General features: G+C 39.5%; 1 protein-coding gene across 5 annotated transcripts in view; it reads left to right on the top strand.

The window, feature by feature from the left end:
* polk (polymerase (DNA directed) kappa) overlaps positions 1 to 21,916 on the top strand; it is a 79,828-nt gene that overhangs the window by 50,187 nt on the left and 7,725 nt on the right. For all 5 annotated transcript variants that reach the window (XM_052019239.1, XM_052019240.1, XM_052019241.1 and 2 more), the window contains 4 exons: positions 2,877 to 3,015; positions 6,102 to 6,368; positions 8,818 to 8,942; positions 13,986 to 14,152. In XM_052019239.1, the coding sequence (XP_051875199.1) occupies positions 2,877 to 3,015; positions 6,102 to 6,368; positions 8,818 to 8,942; positions 13,986 to 14,152 (698 nt within the window). The remainder of the gene's footprint in view (positions 1 to 2,876; positions 3,016 to 6,101; positions 6,369 to 8,817; positions 8,943 to 13,985; positions 14,153 to 21,916) is intronic.

Genomic DNA, 21,916 nt, shown 5'->3' with positions numbered 1-21,916 from the left:
TGCAAGATGGTGAATACTGTCCTGATGCAGTGTTTTCACCTGAAACATTGACAATTCCTTACCCCCTCCCCCCATAGATGCTGCTCAACCCACTGAGTTCCTCCATCAGATTGTTTGTTCCTGAATATTATCTTGCTGAAGATGTTCATTGTGTTGCTTTGGTCTTTGGCAAGACTAAAGCTATTGTCCTTGGCATATGTAGCAAACTTCTTTCCCTTGTCACTAGCAATATTCCCTTGACACTTGTGCTGAAAGAGACATACTTCAACCTGCTGTCATCTCCATGTGCAGCGGGTGGATCCTTCCACGTTGCAGCACTTCTTGCCTCAGTATGTGTGCTCCAAAAATTCTCTCATGCAACATTTTGTCACCTTCAACTCAATAGTTGCAGTGCCCCCTTGGGTGATCTCACATCCTCCAGACTTCATAATTTTATGTATATCCAAAGTATTGATGCCCATATTTGATACCAAAAGGAGGGCATTGACCCATTGATTCCAAACCAGATCTATGTAAGAGTATTCCACCTGGGTCCTTTCTACTACCCTTTCTCCACAGCCTTGAATTTTTTTTTCATTGTATAAAGGAGGATAATTCCACAATGATGCCATAGAGTCACGCAGCATGGATATAGGCCTTTCAGCCCAAGGAGTCCGTGCCAACTATCAAGCACCCAACTAAGGTCCTACCCTAATCCCATTTTATTCTCCTGAGGTTCTAGCAATCACATACATACTAGGGGCAATTTGTAGCAGTGAACTAACATACCAACTTGCACATCTTTGGGATGTGGGTGAAAACCATGTGGTTATGGTGAGAAAGTACAAATTCCACACACTACACCAGAGGGCAGGATGGAACCCAGGTCACTGGAGCTGTGATGCAGCAGGTCAACTAGATGAACCACTGTACCACTCCTATGTGGAAAGGATGATGACTGTAACAGTAGATCAGTTAAAATACTATAGTGGCATTCAAGAGGCATTATTGCAGGGAATGGAGGTATATGGATTATGTGCAGGCAGAGGGATTAGTTTAATTTGGCATCACGCTCAGCACAGACATTGTGGGGCAAAGGCCCTGTTCCTGTGCTGTAATGTTTTAAGTTCCTAGCTTTTAAGTAAAATCAGAAATCTTTATCAAGCAGCTAGAATGGGAGAAGTGCTGATGCCTCGTGAGGTTGTAAAGCTGCAGGAAATTGCAGGGATAGGGAAGGATGAATACTGGAAGGCACTTGAAAATAGCTGAGAATTTTCAATTTGTATTGGTTCTTGATGAAGTCAGCAATCATGTAAGTGTTGGTTAAATATGAATTAGTGTGAGTTAAAACAGGAGTTTTTGATGACTTCAAGTTTAGGGAGGATAGAAAGTGGGAACGTAGGCCAGGAATGAATTATATTTTTCAAAACTAAAGATAACAAATACATATTTGAGGGATTCCACAGCAGATTCAAAGATTTTGCTCCTGGAATATTCTTTCTGAGTCCAATTAATTTCATGTCTCCCTAATTCTTGTACCTTCAGAATCCTGATTCTTGTGATCTAGAGTTCTCTTGGTGATCTCTTTGGCTTTCTACTTCCCTCTTTTAGTATCTCATTAAATGTGGGCATCTCTCCCTGCCTCTATTTTGGACCATTGCCCAATTTTTTATTACATTGTTGTAGGGTGGTCTGGGAGCTTAAATTAAAGGAATTATGTAATACCATTTGCTTTTAGAAATATAAATTGTTTCAGAAGTAATTTCTTAAAAACTGTGGGAGATTTAGGGTATATGTTTCTTAATATCATGTTTTCTTTGGATATTTAAAGCTATTGTAATTAGTATTCTTAGATTAAAACTCATTTTTTAATCTTCGCAGGAAGGCTTTCATGTGAAATGCTTTAAGATAGTGATTCACCTAAACTTGGTGAAACATTTGAATCATAAATTGTGGACTATTCAAAATTTACTTTATCACATAGTCTTATCCATGTAAACGCCTTTTGACTTTGCATAACGCCAACAACAATGAACTGTTATTCAAAGCATTCTTCTATTACTTAAAATGTTTATCAGCAGATGTTATTGTAATGTGAAATGGGCATGGAATTCTTTTCTCTGCATTCTTGTTGATTATAAATTGGTCTTGTGTAGGGAACAATTCTATAAACTGCATTGTAACAATAACAATGAGCTGGTTCATTAAACAGGATTTTTTGTTGAGACTAAACATGTTTAGCATTAATAGTACATGTTAAAACTTATCTTTTCTTGAACAGTTTTCCCTCCCAGTGTGGATTCATGATTTTCAAAGGTGTTTTAAGTGTTCATTGAAAATTTTCTACATTGTTCATGTAGTCTCTCAACTTACCTTAATACACAACAGAGAAGACAGAAGTGATGTAGATTTTCTTTTGGACTAGGTATCAGATTTTATACTGCTCATTAGACCTCCCTCTGTGCTGCATTTAACGTATTGCAACAATCTGCTTGTTAATAGGCTTCAGTCATATTCTTTTGCATTGTTATGTAGTATTTCTTCCACTATAGAGTTATTTTGCAACATACTTCCTCATTTCTGTGTGTATCTCCATGTGTTCTGAAACCTTTTTCTCTGAAGTAACAGGAGATTCTAAAAGAAACCATAGTTGTTAAATTGATACTGATCGCTATCAAGTAGTTTATTGCATTCTTTAAGAGATTATATGTGCATAGAAGGTCTTTTGTAGTGAAAATATTTCATTTATTTTAAGTTATTAACTGACTGTTGATGGCCAAGTGGATTGCAGAATACAAACCCTTTGTTCCTTTTTGATGAAAGAATGTGATGTATTGTTATGTGATCATCAATGGCTTTACAAAATTTTAAATATTTTTATATCTTCTCTGACAAAGGTACAAGAGATACTGGTAGATTATGACCCCAATTTTCTACCAGTAAGTCTTGATGAAGCCTACTTGGATATAACGGAACATTTAGAACAAAGGCAGAATTGGCCAGAACACAAAAGGACATATTACAGTCATGGAGAAGGTAATTCAAAAATTAATAATTTTGCTTTCTCATAGAAAAGTCATTGAGATCTCACACAGTAAGACATTTCATACGGATAGACTTCATCTAGTTCATGAGCTTGGTACTGGATCTCCGCCCAATTTGCACATTGTGTTTACCAGAGCAGGAAGGAAGCACCCATTTGAAATAGGCGAGCCTCATTAAAATGAGCCAGGGTTTTCTTTGAAATATAATTGCATCCTTTATAAAATAGATATACCTCTTTTTAACCCTAATTTTAACCCTAAGTTACATATATGGAGATTGCTGACAAGTGCAGAATTTATTGCCCATCCATAATTGCCCTTGAATTGAGTGGCTTGTTGGGTCACCTATGAGTCACTGTTGTGAGCCTAGACCTGCATGTGGGCTAGGTTGGGTAAGGACGGCAGAGTTTTTAATGCAAATCCAGTAGTTTTATTGTCTACATTACTGATGCTGTTTAATTCCAAAATTTATTCATTCTTGCTGTGCTCTTCTGGAATCCTGATCTGTCTCCCCTGGTTGAAAAATGGGGGAAAAAAACTGCAGATGTTAGAAATCCAAAATAAAACAGAAAATTCTGGAAGCACTCAGCAGATCAGGCAGCATCAGTAGAAAGAGAAACAGATTTAACATTTCAAAAGAGTAAGGTGAGAAAAAGCATTAGTTTCAGGTTGCAGAGGGGGAAGGGGAAGGATGGATAGAATGAGGGGAATACCTCTAATAGGTTGTGGCTAAAATTGACGTGTTGATAAGCTCTTTATTGTAGATCTGTGGTTAATAAATTAAGTAGGGCATTTAGAAAGAGAGAAAACAAAAAGAGACATGTAAAAGTTGTGAAATGTCAGTCAGAGCTGTTGTAGAGAACGGAAACCAAATGGAGTCTGTTTGAAATTCCCAGAAGATTAGTCATTGTCTGCGGAGGGAGAATATACTGAGTTCATTTTAAAAAAGGATATTCTTACAGTAGAACTGGCCGGTTCTGATAGAAACAGAAAGAATGAGTTACCTGAGATTTAATATTGAGACCTGGAGATTGCAGTGTGTCCAGATGTGGGATGAGGCACTGTTCCTTAAGCTTACATTGGGCCTGGTTGGCTGTGAGAAATTGGCTGAAAAGAGATTTCTTTGAGGACCTTTTGAGTCTTTATGATATTGATTTACTTGCAGCATTATTTATGTTGCCATTGCCAGCTTGGGGCTCAGTCAATGGAGATAGTAGAAAGGATTAGCCACCTATCAGTCCAGCACTGGCCATTGTTGTCATGGCATAGGTAATGCGGACAACTTTATAGTACCTTTATCGGATTATGGAACTGTTTGTCAGGTGCCCAGTGCCTTCACTGGGGGGTGTCGCTGTGAGCCCCTTGTACTTGCCTCACTGACAAAACGGGATGTTGTTATAATATTTATGCTAATTAATTAATAAGATAAGATATCTTTATTAGTCATACATCGAAACACACAGTGAAATGCACCTTTTGTGTAGAGTGTTCTGGGGGCAGCCCGCAAGTGTCATCATGCTTCTGGTGCCAACATAGCATGCCCACAACTTACTAACTTCCTAACCCGTACGTCTTTGGAATGTGGGAGGAAACTGGAGCACCCGGAGGAAACCCACGCAGACACGGGGAGAACGTACAAAGTCCTTACAGACAGCGGCCGGAATTAAACCCTGGTCGCTGGTACTGTAATAGCGTTACACTAACTGCTACACTGTCCAAATACACACAAAACATTAAGTTATATAACTACAATAAATCCTATGTAATCCTCATGATCAAATGGTAGAAATATATAAAAAACGAAGAAATGCTGGGTATACACAGTAGCTCCACAGAGGCTAAAAAGTCAAGTTCTGATCAGGGTTCTACAACTAAAATATTAACTTGGGTTTCTCCATCCAGATGCCATCAGATGTTATGTTTATTTTTAGCATTTTCTGTTCTGATAACTGAAAGAAAACAACTTTTCCTGCTTTTCACTTGGAAATGCAGTTTCATAACTGAAGTTCAAGTACAGCTGTTGTTTAAAGAACAATAAGTGATGCAATATCATTGCAATTATTCATGTATTTTGGAGTTCTTTCTTTTGGTGTCATTTAGAGATTCTCTTGTAATAAACAAATTATTGCATTGTTTTCATTTCCTCAATCTCCTTTATTTCATAAAATATTACATCCCTTAGACCTTTTCTGGTTTATATGGCTGATCCTATGGTTCAATCCACCTTCCTGCCTGGCCCCCTTACCCTCTGCAAAAAAAAACCAAACTGCTGGAGGAACTCAGTGGATCAGGCAGTATCTGTAGAGGGAAATGGACAGTCGATGTTTCAGGTCAAGATCCTTCACCTGGACCCGAGATGTTCATTTCCCTCCGTAGATGCTGTCTTACCCACAGCGTTCCTCCAGCAGTTTGTTTTTTGCTCCAGATTCAAGTATCTGCAGCTTCTTGTGTCTCCCCCTATCCTCTGATTTCCTTAGTATCCAAACATTTGTTGATTATGGCTGCAGATACACTTGAGGACTGAGTATTCACAGCCCTCTAAGGATAGTGAATCCCAAATATTTACAATCCACTGCATGAAGAAATTTCTCTTCATCTCTGTCCTGAAGATCTGAACCCTTATTCTGAGATTATGCAACCCCCACCCCTTCCTAGACTTTCAGTTTGAGGAAACAGTTTATCATCATCTATCATGGCAATCCATCTCAGAAAATGGTATGTCTCAATGACGTCGTCGCTCACTCTTTTAAACTCCAGTGATTTGTAGCCAATATTTAATTGTAGCCAATATGACCTCAGAAAAACACCCCACATTTCCAGGAATCAATTTAAAGATTCTACACTGCACTGACTCCAAGGCTAGTATGTTATGTATAGAGTTGAGGAGTTTTTCTAAATAATGCAAGTTTTTTAATATCGAATAAAAGAAAAAAGATCAGATCTCATAATTACAGAAATTCAAAACAATGCTTTTGTTAGGCAGATTTCTGGTCAAAGAAATGGAAGTGTATAACTTTAAGCAATAATTAAAATTCTGTATATTTTGACACTGATAAATTCATTGAACTATTTATACAGTAAAAGAAAACCTGGATAATTTACAATCATCCAATGAAGATTCGGGAGGCATTTCACCGATACTTTTCAAGGACAGCCCTCCCATGTTGTCACAGCAGGAACCAGTGCATAGTGCAGTACAACAGACAGATTCTAGTCTGCAAAGCAATGAAAAAGAATCATATCAGCAGAAGAAAGAGCCAATTGTGTTCGGTATTACAGCAGAGGAGGCTGTTAAAGAACTGCGTTTCAGAATTGAACAGAAGACAAAATTAACAGCAAGTGCCGGTAATGGTGCCTTTATCATTTCTTTAACTTCATTTTTATTTTCTGTTTTGAACATAGATATAGTTTTATAAAACTGCTGTGAACAATATAAAAGTGATGGCAGTCTGCAGCAATTAGTAGCTTAATGTTGTCTGAAATAATAGCCAAAGAATAACGTATTAGGATTACAAAATAAAATGCAGCACAGAAACAGGTCCTTTAGACACTGTATCCATGCCAAACATCAACCACCCTACAGAAAACCTACACTAATCCCATTATTTTTATTTTTTCCACATTCCCATTAACTTCCCCCAGATTCTATCACTCACCTATACATTTGGGCAATTTATAATGGTCAACTAATCTATCAGTTTGCATGTCTTTGGGATGTGGGAGGAAACTGGGGCACCTGGAAGAAGCCTACACAGTCACCTCCAGACTCTGGGATCAAACTCAGGTTGCTGGAGCTGAGAGACAGCAGCTCTTCCAGCAGCACCACTGTACTACCCTGGACTGTGCTACACTTCTCACGGAGTAGCATTCCCTCAGTGCTGCACTGGCAGCATCAGCCGAAACATTTGTACCCAAGACCCTGGAGTGGGATTCAAACCCAAGCTTGTTCTCTCAGAGGCCAAACTCTACCCTCTGAACCATTGCTGATAATGAATCAATGACCTGATGCAGTTAAGTGAGGAACTAATGTCTCATGAACATGATCCCCATTGGCTCCGGAAGAACTTGTGCTGGGCACTGGAAGGTCAGATGCAGTTCATTTAGAACAATTTCCATCCTAATCCTTCTCAAAATCTTTGGTATTCTGTGAATTAAGCTCCCAGGCTGGAGGTTTTCCATATCTTGTTTTTACAAACAAAGCATGATTTTAATTTAATAAGGCAAGGAAAAACCATATAATGCTAAATACAATTCATCTTTCATAGACTCATAAAGCACAGAAATGTGCCTTTCGGCCCATTATGTCCATGCTGACCTTTTTTGCCCACCTATATTAATCCTATTTGCCTGCATTAGTATCCTTCCATGTCTTGTCTATTCAATGCCTTTCAAAATTCCTCTTAAACGTAGTGATTATATCTGATTCCAGCACCTCCAATGGCTGTGCATTCAAACATCAGCCATTCTCTGTGTTTAAAAAAAACTTTCCCCTCAGATCCCCTTTAAAATTCCTTCCTCTCACCTTAAACCTATGTCCTCTTGTTTTCCCCTACCATGGGAAAAATATTTTGACTACCCTATCTATGCCTTTCATAATTTTATATACATCTATCAGGTCACCTGTTAGCCTCCTTTGCTCCAGGGAAAACAAGCCCAGCCTATCCAATCTCTCCCTATAACTACAGTACTCCAAGCCAGGCAAGATTCGGTGAATTTCCTCTACACTCTCTACAATGCAAGCACATCCTTCCTATAGCATGGCAACTAGAACTCCAAGTGTGGCCTAACCAGTATTTTGTAAAGTTGCAGTATAATGTTCGAACTTTTATATTCTTTGCAAACATGCCAAATGCTTTCTTCACCAGCCCATCTACCTGTGTTGCCACCTGTAATGAACAATGGACTTGAACCCCATGGTCCCTCTGTTCATCAACATTCCTTAGTGCCCTACCATTTACTGTATAACTCCCGAAAGAAGCAAAAAAGCCAGATTAAAAACCCAAGGCAATTTAGAAGAAATTTCTATTTCATACATCTAAGTGACTAAAACTAATCCAGAAGATCACCCTGAGGCTGATGATTCCAGGTAATATCTACCTTTACTTTATATAGCATGGTAACAGGTCCTTCCAGCCCAATGAGCCCACGCTGTCCAATTACACCCATGTTAACCTATTAATCTGTAGGTCTTTGGAATGTGGGAGGAAACCGGAGGACCCAGAGAAAACCCACACAGTCATGGGGAGAACATACAGACTCCTTGCAGACAGCGGCGGGAGTTGAACCCCGCTTGCTGGCGCTGTAATAGCGTTGCGCTAACCGCTACGCTACCGTGCCGCCCTTTGTACCTTTGTACAAGCTGTTGCAGTCAGCATCAGGTTCACAAATGATACAGCTGTTCAACAAATGATACAGCAACTTGTTTTGAAGTCTACAACTCAGGAAAATGAGCCACAAGTCAGGTTTCATAACAAGACAGAAGGAAGGCATTCATTTCATCTAGTCTATGCCAGCTCTCAGAGCAATCTCATCTGTCTCCTTTCCGTCACTTAATTCCCAATAACATATTTTCTCATATGTCCATTAATTTCCCGATTCTATTCAGTTGGAGCAAACTGTCAACTAGAATGCAATCTAGTCCCTTGAACACCTTATACATTTTGATCAGATTTTATTGACTTCGTTGGAAATGAGTTTAATGTGCATATGCTGCTATAATGTGCACTTGGCCCATGTGACCAAGGACAACTAGTGATGCTGAACAAATCATTTTTGCTTAATTTGAGTTTTCTAGGAATTGCACCAAATGTGATGTTGTCCAAAGTCTGCAGTGAAGTAAATAAACCGAATGGACAGTATCAAATTCCAGCGGACAGTAGTGCTGTGTTGAACTTCATAAAGAATTTGCCTATTAGAAAGGTAACATGTTGCATATATTATTTTATTGTTTCTACATATAACATAGTCAAAGTCACCAATTCAAAAGAGGTGATAAATTTCTTTATGATATTGCTAATATTATAGTGCAAAAAAGGCCAGGTTAAAAACCCAGGGCAATTTAGGAGAAATTCCTATTTCATCCATCTAGGTGACCAAAACTAATCCAGAAGATCACTCTGAGGCTGATGATTCCATGTAATATTTATCCTTTGTACAAGCTGTTGCAGTCTGCATCAGGTTCATTTCCCACCTTTGGGAATTCATGTTGATCTTTGATCTTATTTTCATAGTTCCTAGCCCCTTGCACACGTTCTGTGGATTTTGTTTCTGGTTTTACATGTTTGAAACTTGACCCCGAAACTCCTTTTTTATTTAAATTAAAAATTTGCATTTATTGTAGACTTTTCTCGCAAAATTATTAGAGTAACAGATCTTTTTGAAAAGTTCCAACAGATAGAGAGAGCCAGCAAGATTTGTCAGAGCTGACAAATCTGTTGGAAAAACTGGGCTAAAACTAGTGGATTGGTAAGTTGGTTTATTATTATCATATGTACTGAGGTACAGTGAAAAACTTTGTTTTGCATGCCATCCATAGAGATCATTTTATTACAACAGTGCATTGAGGAAGTACAAGGGAAAACAGTAACAGAATGCAGAATAAAGTGTTATAGTTACAGAGGGAGTGAAGTGCAGGCAGACAATAAGGTGCAAGGCCATAACGAGGTAGATTGTGAGGTCAATTTTATCATACTAGGGGACTGTTCAGTAGTCTTATAACAGAGGGATAGAAGCTGTCCTTGAGCCTGGTGGTACATGCTTTCAGGCTTTTGTATCTTCTGCCTAGATTAGAGTCTATGGAGGGGAGGCTGGTTTCCATGATTGGCTGAGCTGTGTCCATAACTCTCTGCGGTTTCTTGCATACTCAGGCAGAGTAGTTGCCATACCAAGCTGTGATGCATCCAGATAGGATGCCTTCTATGGTGCATCAATAAAAATTAGTGAGGGTCAAAGGGCACATGCCAAATTTCTTTAGCCTCCTGAGGAAATAGAGACACTGGCGTACTTTCTTGACCGTGGCATCTACCTGGTTGGACCAGGACAGGCTTCAGCACCATTAATGTAAACAGGAGCATGTGCGCCGCCCCTATTCCTGAAGTCAATGATCAGATCTTTTGTTTTGCTAATGTTGAGAGAAAGGTTGTTGTCATGACACCATGCCACTATGCTCTCCTTCCTTCCTGTATTCCAATTCATCGTTATTTGATATTAAGCCCACTACGGTGGTGTCATCTGCAAACTTGTAGATGGAGTTAGAGCAGAATCTGGCCACACAGTAGTGCGTGTACAGGAAGTTGAGTTGGGGGCTGAGGATGCAGCCTTGTGGTGCACCAGTGTTGATGATAATAATGGCGAGGTGTTACTGATTATGGTCTGTTGGTCAGGAAGTCAAGGATCTAGTTGCAAAGGGAGGTGTTGAGTCCCAGGTCTAGGATTTTGGAGATAGGTTTGCTTGGAATTATAGTTTTGAAGGCGGAGTTCTATTCAGTAAACAGTGGTCTAACATAGGTGTCTTTACTGTCCATGTGTTCTAAAGTTGAGTGTAGGGCTAGGGTGATGGCGTCCACCCTAGCCCTTTTCAGCGGTAGGCAAATTGTAGTGGGTCGAGGTTGTTTGGGAGGCTGGAGTTAATGTGTGCCATGACCAGTCTCTTGAAGCATTTCATGATGGTGGACATCAGAGCCACCAGGCAGTAGTCATTAAGGCACGTTACCTTATATTTCTTAGGTACCGAGATGATATTCTTAAAGCAGGTGGGAAACTCAGATTTAAGTAGGGAGAAGTTAAAAATGTCTGCAAGTATCCCCACCAGCTGATCTGCACGGGATCTGAGGAAATGGCCAGGAATACCATCTGGGCCAGAAGCTTTCCGCGGGTTCACTCTCCAGAAGACTGATCTGATGTCTGCGATGATGACTGTGGGTTCAGGTGCATTGAGGGCTGTTGGGGCGCATCATGACATTACATTGCCCTTCTGTCCAAAAGGTGTATTGAATGTGTTAAGCCCATCGGGAAGGGATGGGGTGTTGTCGGCGATGCTGCCCGACTTCGTTTTGTAGGCCATTATAGCATGTAAGCCCTGCCACAATTGACGGCTGGTCCAGGGCACAATTTTGGACTGGTATTGTTTCTTGGCATCCCTGTTAGCTTTATGAAGGTTGTATCTTGATTTCTTGTATAGGTCAGGGTTACCTGATTTGAATACCACAGTTCTGGACTTCAGTAGGAAGTGAATCTCTCGGTTCATCCATGGTTTCCAGTTTGGCAACACCCAGATTGACCTCTCTGGCGCACAGTCCTCTACACACTTGCTGATAAAGTCCATGACAGTGGTAACATACTCATCTAGGTCAGCTGCTGAATCTTTGAACATGGATCAGTCTACCGATTCAAAGCAGTCGCATAGAAGCTCATTTATATCCTCAGACCAGCACTGTACGACTTTCTGTACTGGATCCTCATATTTTAGTTTCTGAATGGGAATATCTGAAAGGAGTTCTGCAAGGCAAATTCCTCATTAGCAGCTAAAAGTTGAAGGTCAAGGAAGGAAGGTGAATTATTAATCTAGGAAATTGATTGTGGCAGGAGGCAAAAGGGCTAATGAGCAAGTTGGCTGCATATGACTAGTGATCTTCTCTAATGATTTGTGTTCTGTTTGCAGCTTTTGCGGTATATCTATAAATGATTTAAATGTTAGGAAATATATCTATAACACACATCTAAGCTTGTTGATTATGCAAGACTTTTAAATGGAAGTAATAAGTTACAAAGAGATATTAATAAAATGAATTAAACAGTAACAAATTAATTTCATTGCAGGCGAATGTAAGATAGAATAGTTTCTAAATGTCAAACAATGCAGTTCCAAAGAAACTTGTGGTTACTTAACACCATTAAGATGTACAGTACTGAAAATAATCAAAGCAAAGGTTATGCTATTCATGCAGTACAGTGGGATATTCAGGGTGCAATGCTCTAGGTTGTATTGATCTCAGTGGATTGCCACATAGAGTGACCAGAATGTTCTTGGACTCCATGGGCTAAATTAGGTGAAATTACACAAACCAAGGTTATGTTTGCTGAACTTTAACCAATTAATGGAAGATTTGATCTCAGCTTTCAAGATATTAAGGGAACTGAATGTATTTAACAAAAATATGTTTCTTGTAGGTTAGAGAATCTAGGATTTGTGTGAATCACATATAAAGACCTTGCAGATGTGAAGTTAGAAATGGATAGTACAAATTTGCAGTGCCCTTCCACAAATGACAATTGATGCTGGGTTACTTGTTAATCAAAGATATCAGGGATATGTGACGAAGCTGGGTATTTGGAGTTGGATTACCGATTAGACATGATCTCACTGAAGGGCTGGACTGCAGACACCTGTTCCTGTATTCCCTTGGTTCATGTACAATAAATTTCTTTGAAGTGCATGGCAAATGTAAAGAAAATCAATAACACCCACCAAGGAAAGCCTTTCGGGAAGACCATCTTTATTTATGAAAAAGGATAAGAAAAACTTGGCTCTTGAACATAGGTGGTTAAAAAGAGATCTGTTAAGTTTTTTTATATTTTCTTTCTTAGTTATGATATAGAAGGAGGTTGTTTGGCCCATTGAGTCTATGTTAGCTCTCGGAACAATCCCATCAGTCTCAATCCCCCACTAATTTTCATCGAACCTGTTAACTCTCTTCAATTTTCCTAACCCCCCCCACATACACTAGGTTAATTTACAGTCACCAACTAACAGGTGTAACTGACTTCACCGGAATAATGGATAATCACTGAATTTGATCTTGGTATTAGTTTTTTATTGTCACTTGTACTGCGGTGCAGTGAAAAACTTGTCTTGCATACCGTTCGTACAGATCAATTCATTACACAGTGCAGACACGTTGAGTTAGTACAGAGTGCATTGAGGTAGTACAGGTAAAACCAATAACAGTACAGAGTAGAGTGCCACAGCCACAGGGAAATGCATTGCAGGTAGACAACAAGGTGCAAGGTCATAACAAGGTAGATTGTGAGGTCAAGAGTCCATCTCATCGTATAAGGGGACCATTCAATAGTCTTATCACCGTGGGATAGAAGCTGTCCTTGAGCCTGGTGGTATGTGCCCTCAGGCTCCTGTATCTTCTGCCTGATGGAAGAGGAGAGAAGAGAGAATGACCTGGGCGGGTGTGGTCTTTGATCTGGAAAATGCCATGATAATATATAATGAAAACTTTGGATGCATTTACACAGAAGACAAGTAAAGTCTTTGACAGATCATTAATCTGAAAGTCATTGATAGATCATTGATGCGTCATGTGTCATGTGACAGACCATGGCAGGAGCACCTGCCATCTTGTGCTCCACCCTGTCCCTTGACCTTTTTTTCTGACTTCTGCCCTCTTTCTTTCCAATCCTGATGAAGGGTCTCGACCCAAAACGTCAACTGTTTATTTCCCTCCATAGACACTGCCTGACCTGCTGAGTTCTTCCAGCAATTTGTGTGTATTGCTCCAGATTCCAGCATCTGCATAATTTCTTGTGTTTCTTTTGTTGAGTTAATGTCTTCTGCATCTGAGTTCAAACCTGAAATGAATAAGCAGCAGAAACAATACTTGTTTTTAAATTTAAACAAAGTTAGATATTTACAACTATATATTTACAGTTAAAACTGTCTCTTTCTACATCTCCCCCCTTCCCTGTCTCCCCCCTCCGTCTTTCTCTCCTCTTTCAGTTCCTGCTCCCCCATTATGACACTCCTGAAAAGCTATCTCTCTGACCAAGATTTTGGTCATCAATATAATAATTTTATTATGCTAATCCTATTATGGCTCAGTGTCAAATATTGCTTGATGCTCTTGTGAAGCAGTATGGGATGCTTTACCATAAAAAAAAGGTATTAAGAGATATAGTTACCCTTTTGCTATTAGATTAATATAAATTTGTTCTGCTTGCTATTTTTGTCTGTAGGTACCTGGTATAGGAAAGGTAACAGAAAAAATGCTGAATGCATTAGGAATTACAACATGCATTGAACTGCAGCAGCAGGGGGCCCTGCTGTCCTTGCTGTTCTCTGAGAGTGCTTGGGACCATTTTTTACAAATCTCACTTGGTCTGAGTGAGACACGCCTTGGAAGGTAAATAAACTGCTTCTGAAAGTTTGTGTATTTTTGGAAAAGAAAGTTGTTACAAACATGATATTACAGTTAAAATATTATTAACCAATTAAAAACCGCAAAAAACTGTGAAGAATGATTGTGTTAAAGAATTTATTTGAACATGCCTGCATACTAATTTATGACTTTTTTTTACTATTCATTCCCTTAAAAAACAAGTTGGATGCATTTTGAATGTACTATATCTCACTTAAGTTTAATTTGAATGGTGAATACTAATGTGAAAGAGATTTGAAATTGTGACAGATGATATGTTTAAAAATAGGGGAGGTCCCTGTGTAGTGATTCAGTGCATCTCTTCCAACCTCATCTATTGCATTTGGTGCTCTCGATATGGCTTCCCCTACATCAGCAAAACCAAGTGTAGATTAGGCAACCATTTTGCAGAGCACTTGCACTCTGTCCACAATGACCATCTTGACCTTTGGTTGCATGTCACTTTAAGATATAGATATTAAGATATTTATTTATTGGCCACATGTACATCGAAGCACACAGTGAAATGCATCTTTTTGCATAACTGAGAATATACTGGGGGCAGCCCACAAGTGTCGCTACTCTTACAACACCAACATAGCATGCCCACAGCTCCTAACCTGCATGTCTTTGGAATCTGGGAGGAAATTGGAGCACCTGGAGGAAACCCACGCAGACTCGGGGAGAACATACAAACTCCTTACAGACAGCGGCGGGAATTGAACCCGGGTCACTGGTGCTGTAATGACGTTACACTAATCACTACACTACCGTGCCGCCAGCACACATTACCGTGCCGCTCCCACACCGACCTGTCTGTCCTCTGCCTTGTCCGTTGTCATGGTGAGACCAAATGCAAGCTAGGAGAACACCTCTTGTAACCTCATATTCCACTCAGGTAGTATATAACCCAGTGGTATGAACATTGAATTTTCCTATTTCAGGTAACGCACTCCTGCGTTCCTTTCCCATTCCTTTTGGTCCACCAGGGCTCTCTCTCCCTTTGTTCACCTTTCCCATTTACATCTGCCCGTCACCCACACACCTATCCATCTGGGTTTCTTCTCTCCTAGCCTACCCTTCCTATCTCCTCCCCCAGCTGGTCCCATCTGCCCATCTTCCATCTCCTATCTGGTTCCCCTAATCACCTCCAGCCTCTGTCTCTACCTTCCTTCTCCACTCCCCCACCTGGCTCCATCTGTCTATCAACAGCCTCTCTCCCCCTCCCTGCACCCCCACTTTTGATTCCACCTATCACCACCAGCCTCTGTCTCGTCCCTTCCTCTCACCACTTTATACTGGCTATCTTTCCTGTATATTTTCTCTCCTGATGCAGGTTCATGACCGAAAATGTCGACCATCCCTTTGCCTTCACAGTTACCGCTTGACCCATTGAGTTCCTCCAGCAGTTTGTTTGTTTATATGTTTTAAAAAGTTGAGCTTAAGGACGATTTTGAAACTGATGAGAAACATAGCAGGTTGGAGGAATAGATTTCCAATGATTCAATCACATTTTCAGTTAGTGCATATCAATTTCTGCCAACTTCCTCTGTTAAAACCATTCATTGTTTTGAATACCTTTGTTAGATCTCCCCTTAACCTCATGCTCAAAAGGAGAACAATCCCAAGTAAAAAAAAACTGCTGGAAACATTCAGGAATCATGCAGCAGCTGTGGAAAGAGAAACAGTTTCAGGTTGAGAACCCTATTACAGAACTGGGAAGAGGGAATATAAGTTAGTTTTAAGTTGCAGTGAAGGTGGGGAATGGATAGGGTGAAGCCTGAGATACTAAAGCAGGAGGAAGTAAGATCTAGTAAAAGTCGTTTGAAAGTGGTTGATTACTGAGAAGAGATGTTGAAGGAAGACAAAATCTAATGTTGATAATCAGGCGGATAGCATATGAGGATCACCTTCACAAGGAATGTTACTGGTGACAAGGATAGAAGGAAGCCGACTGAAAGAATTTAAATAGGAAATGAAAGAAGTGGAATGCAACAAATTTAAGTTTCTTGGAGCAAAGGGATTATGAATTGACATTGATGGAGAGAATGGAGATGAGATTTACTTTTTATCTTGAATCTTGTCCAAGTTATAAATCTTGTTTTTATCTGAGTGTTGCATGAAGGGCCTTGGCAGTGTCGATCAGCAGGGATTCTGTGAATTTTTTCATGGGCTTTATGGCCATCTAGTGGGAGGAGGTGGTTAAGTAGTTTTAAACATTTTGGGCCTGAATTTTTTGTGTTAACTGTGCATTTTGTATATACAATCTGAATGATCCAATCAATTACAACTTTACTTAAGTGAATTGGCAATCATATATTTTAACTTGGAATCTGAAAATTATCCAACAGGACATAACACGGGTTTGTTTCAGATGCAAATACAAAAAATGATAATGATTAAAATAAATGAAAACACCGCCTAGAAAGTAAATTAAAATGTAACGGGGAGTGCACTTGGGACCTGGGTGTGGCAGGACTTGGGTTTTTGAGCCAGTTTGCAGTGCTGTGTGCTGAACTGTGGATACTTATGGCTAGCAAAGCTATTTCAGAGCCCTCTGTGAGGGAGCTATTTTTAATTATGGTTCATGGATCAGCTAGATTTTTAAAAAATAATAGCCATATCTGGACTTTTGAGGCTTTACAGTGAAATAGTCTGTCATCTTGGGAATCAATTTTGAATAGCCAGAATGCAAAGAATTTACAGTCTCATTGATCAGTGGTATTCTCACAGGACTCAGAATGTTTAGAACCCTGAAACATGTCATGGATGTCTGTTAGAATAGCATCAGATGTAGCACACAGGCAAACCCCATGATGTTGTGGCTGACCCTGTATTAGTTGGGACCAATCTTGGTGAATCCTGATGCAAAGCAGTTATCCATCTAATGCCAGTACTTTGGTGTGCATCTTCTACTTCTGAACTAATAAGGTAACACATACTGAACAGATAGCACTCTCTTTAGGAGCAGTGCTTACAGCTCATGATCTGGCTAAACGTCTAAATGGATCTTTTCATAAACACAATATAGTTTGGAAACAGTTGTACAAAGAAAGAACAATGACACTCCTGAAAATGAAAAAAAAATGCAGAAACCAGAAATCTGAAATAAAAACAGAAAATTTTGGAAAAACTCATAAGGTCAGGTAGCATTCATGGAAAAAGAAACAGTTAATGTTTCGGGTCAAAAACCCTTAATCAGAACTGAGAAAGAAGGAAAGCAAGTTACTTTAGGTGACAGAGAAGTTAAGGGAGGGGACGTCTGTAATAGGCTGAAGTAATGCAGCAATTAAAGGGTAGTTTAAGTCAAAGTCAAGTGTATTGTCATATGCACAAGTACATGTGTGCACAGGTGCAATGAACAACTTACTTGCAGCAGTATCACAGGCACAGTTTCATTTAAGCAGCATCCACAAGAAAAACAAATTAAACATAAATTGTGCACAATTTTTACAAGAGAACAGAAAAAAAAGTCCATTTTGGTGCAAAGTGATCAAAGTAGTTATTGTGTTGCTAAACTGGAGTCATTAGGGTTTTGCCAGTTGGTTCAAGAACCAAATGGTTGAAGGGAAGTAGCTGTTCTTGAACCTGGTGGTGTGGAATTTCCGGCTTCTGTACCTCCTGCCTAATGGTAGCTGCGAAAAGATAGCATGACCCAGATGGTGGGGATCTTTGATGATGGATGTTCCCTTCTTGAGGCAGCACCTCCTGTAGATACTACCAATGGTGGGGAAGGATGTGCTCATGATGTATTGTGCAGAGTCCACTACTCTCTGCAGCTTCTTACGTTCTGTGCATTCGAATAGCGGTACCAGACCAAGATGCAAACAGTCAGGATACTTTCAACAGTACATTTGTAGAAGTTTGTTAGAGTGTTCGGTGATGAGCAGAACCTCTTTAACCTTCTAAGAAAATAAAGACGCTGGCACACTTTCCTTATGATTGCATCTATGTACTGGCCAAGGTCAGGTCATCTGATATACTTGCACCCAGAGACTTAAAGCTGCCGACTCCCTCCACCACTGATCCCCCAATGTAGAGTGGTGCATCTTTGCCCTCTTTCCCCTTCCTGAATTCAACAAACAGTTCTTTAGTTTTGCTGACGTTAATCTTTTTTTTTCTGTGTAACCTGTTGCTAATGTTGTGAAGTCAGCGTGATGATGTAGTCTGGTGTACTGGGATGTGCCCAGCAGGCTAGAATATATAAATGTAAAACAAAAAGGAAGAGGGGAATGGCAAGGAAAAATGGCCAGTTCCTCATACAAACAGAAAGCAAGAGCAAGTTATTTGAAGTTGGAGAATGGCTGCCACGTGCCCAGGTGAAAGCTGAGCTTTGTTCCTCAGGCTTACGTGGGCTTTCTTGTAAGACCGGAAGACCATAAAATATAGGAGTAGAACTAGGCCCTTCGACCCATCAACATAACAGTATAGGAGCCACAGACAGAGAGGTTAGAGTGAGAATGGATCATGAACTAAAACAGCAGGCAAGTTGAAGTTTAGGGTCACTACTGCAGACTAAGTGCAGGTGCTTTGCAAAGCAATGACACAATTCAAATGAAGTGTTGTTCAGGTGCTTCAGAGTATTATATGAATTTCCCCATGTTTGTATTAATTGATGCATGGGCTTCAAATGGATGAGATACTTTAGAAATCAGATCTAGTGTATTTTGTGTGTTTAGTAAACCTGAAATATGTGATAGAACATAGAACAGTACAGTGCAGGAACAGGCCCTTTGGCCCACCATGTCTCCACCGACCATAATGCCAATCTAAACTTACCCCATCTGCTTGCATGACGTCCATATTCCTCCATTCCCTGCCTGTTCATGCATCTGTCTAAATGCCTCTTAAATGTTGCTGAACAAATAAACAGGCATATTTTACCAGTTAGTGATGATTTGTTCTTGATCATTGTTTGTTGTTTCATCCTCAAACAGATGAATAGCACATCTGAGATTGTTATATGTATGGTGGTCAGATATGGAAAAAAATTATAGAGTTGGGTTTGGATTGTCCTAGCAGAGTCAGGTTTGGATCTGGGTCACATTATAACTCTATACTTGAACGGACCTCTAAATTGGAGCCCTGCATTCTATGTCATATGTTCAGTGGTGAATAAGTAGAACTGAAAGGCATAAAAATTAATGTTACTGATATCAGTGATGGCATTTGTCATGATGTGATTATTTGGTCTCTGGAAGACTCTTGCTAAAGCTTTTACAAGAGGTTGAAGGGTTATTAATTGTGATGGAAAGGAATTTTTACTTGGGGATGTCAATTCAAATCACTTAAGAAATAGCCATCCACTTTAATAGTTGTAGAAGGGGAAATGATATAATGAATTAAGAATGCTCCTCTAAGCCATGATGTTTTCAATTTGCTCATCCTCCCTGTAGTCTTTGCACGCACCCACATAGGCTGCAAAAATTGCATTAACTATTAGACAAGTGCGAAGACTAAGACTCCTGCAAAGCTACCCACCCCACACACATATCCATCTTGACTGAGAAGTTTTGCAGTACTTATTCAAAGGGGTGTGACTGCCCCATGGAATAAATTATTCAAGTAACTTTCTCCCTTTCTGATGCATTGCAGTGTCCAACTGAGAGCCAGCTCTTCAACTCTTGTGCAGAAAGTGATTCAGCTGCATACACTTTCTTTGTGTGTGGATGCCATGGATCATAATGGTTTTCATCAGATCCCAAATACTACAACTGTAATACATCACCTGCCTTACCTTTCCTGTCTTAAGTTAATTTATTTTATTTGAAAGCCAGTCCACTGCCTTTTTCTCACCAAATCTCCTTACTCACCTTTCTGTGCAGTTGCTGAATTATGTGGGAAAATATACATGATGTTGAAACAAAAATTATAAAGGAAAAACCGTAAAGACTGAAATGTCAAGCAAAGCAAAAATGCTAGCAAAATGTCAGGTTATATGCAGGTGTTAAATTTAAAATGTGCATCCTCCGAAAATGAAGTCAGTTAGGTCACAAGGTCAATACAGTCTTCCAAATATCTTTTCTAATACTTTACTTTGAATCACATGAATGATATTAATAACTATACAATAAAACGATAACATGAAAGTGTATTGCAATAAAATTATGGATCCAAAAATACAGGACTAGATTGCTTGTACACTGCCTAATCGTATGCAGTGCTAAAGGAGTAATCATAGAGCACAGAAATGGGTTCTTTTGGCCCACCTCATCTGTGTCGACTGCTATGCCTGTCTACATTAACCCCATTTGCCTGCATTAAGCCAATATCCCCTCTATGCCTTTCCAGTCTAAGTACTGATCCAAATACCTTGTAAACATAATTGTATCTGCCTGCACCACTTCCTTAGGCAGCTCATTCCAGATAACCACCATCCTCTGTGTGAAAAACTTAGCCCTCAGATCTCTTAAATTTCTCCTCCTTACCTTAAACCTGTGATGCTGACTATCTATCCTATCTATGCCCCTCACAATTTTATAAACCTCTATAAGGTTACCCCTCAACCTCTTACATTCCAGTGAGAATAAATCCAACCTCCAATCTCTCATAACTACAGTCTTCTATTCCAGGCAACATCCTGGTGAATCTCCTCTGCACTCTCTGTATTGCTACCACATCCTCCTTAAAAAGTGGTGACCAGAACTATACACACCACTTCAGTGCAGTCTAGCTAATGTTTAGTACAGCTGCAAAATGATATCCCCACTCTTATAATCAATACCTCAGCAAAGATACCAAATGCCTTCTTCACTACCCTGTGTCGCGAATTTCAATGAGCTATGGACTTGGACCACCAGTTTATCAATGTTCCTAAGGTTCCTGCCATTTACTGTATACATCATACAAGAATTCAACTTCCCAAAGTCCATTACGTTATACTTGTCTGGATTAAATTCCATCTGCCACCACTCTGCCCAAGTTTCCAGTTTATCTACTGTATCCTTGGCAACCTTACCAGTGGAAATGGATTCACAGGGTAATATAACAATCACTCATCCTTCCAAGAAAATTGTTCAATAGCAATATAATGGGTTACACTACTTTGATTCACCATTTGGAATGTTCTAAGGTGTCAAGTATTGGCTGGTTACTTCTTCAAAGAAGGGAGGAGAAAATGAAAGGGTGAATTACCCGGTCTGTTCAAATGGAATAAAACACAAAATGCTGGGCGGAAAGAGTAGTAGAGTTAATTTTTCAAGTGAGTGATCTATCATCAGAATTGTTCAAATTTTCTATTTTGTGATCAGATAAAAGAAAATATAGGCCTTCTAGATGGATGAGAGAAGTATGAATTGGGTAGCCGGATGACATTGGGACTTTTCTAAAAGGGTGAATTAAGATGTGCCAAATAGTTTTTTATGTCCATAATTATCATAAGAAGGCTGGAAGCATTATCATCCATAGGAAAGAAGTGGATAGAGAAAAATGAAGCACAAAACAGAAATGAGGAAAGTAGGAACAACACTGCTCTGTGTAGGAAGCCTTAGCCTTGAAGTTTCTAATCTTTAATATCCAACCTTTATCCTTGTCCTCAAATAAATTATTTTATAAATCATGGAGATCAGCACTAAGATAAACACAAATGCAGAAATGATGTTTGCTGCCATTAAAAGGCCAGAAGCATATTATTGCAAAATCATCCCAATTTGAAGAGAGATTTAAAGCTTCATTTTTAAAATTTCTCAAATGTAAAATAGCTTTACACATTTAGAAAAAATAATATAATTAACAATGACAATCCTTGTT

Source organism: Pristis pectinata, chromosome 7 (genome assembly GCF_009764475.1).
Source record: "Pristis pectinata isolate sPriPec2 chromosome 7, sPriPec2.1.pri, whole genome shotgun sequence".
NCBI lineage: Eukaryota > Metazoa > Chordata > Chondrichthyes > Rhinopristiformes > Pristidae > Pristis > Pristis pectinata.
The sequence above is the reverse complement of the archived record's forward strand: the minus strand, read 5'-3'. Positions and strand labels throughout refer to the sequence as shown.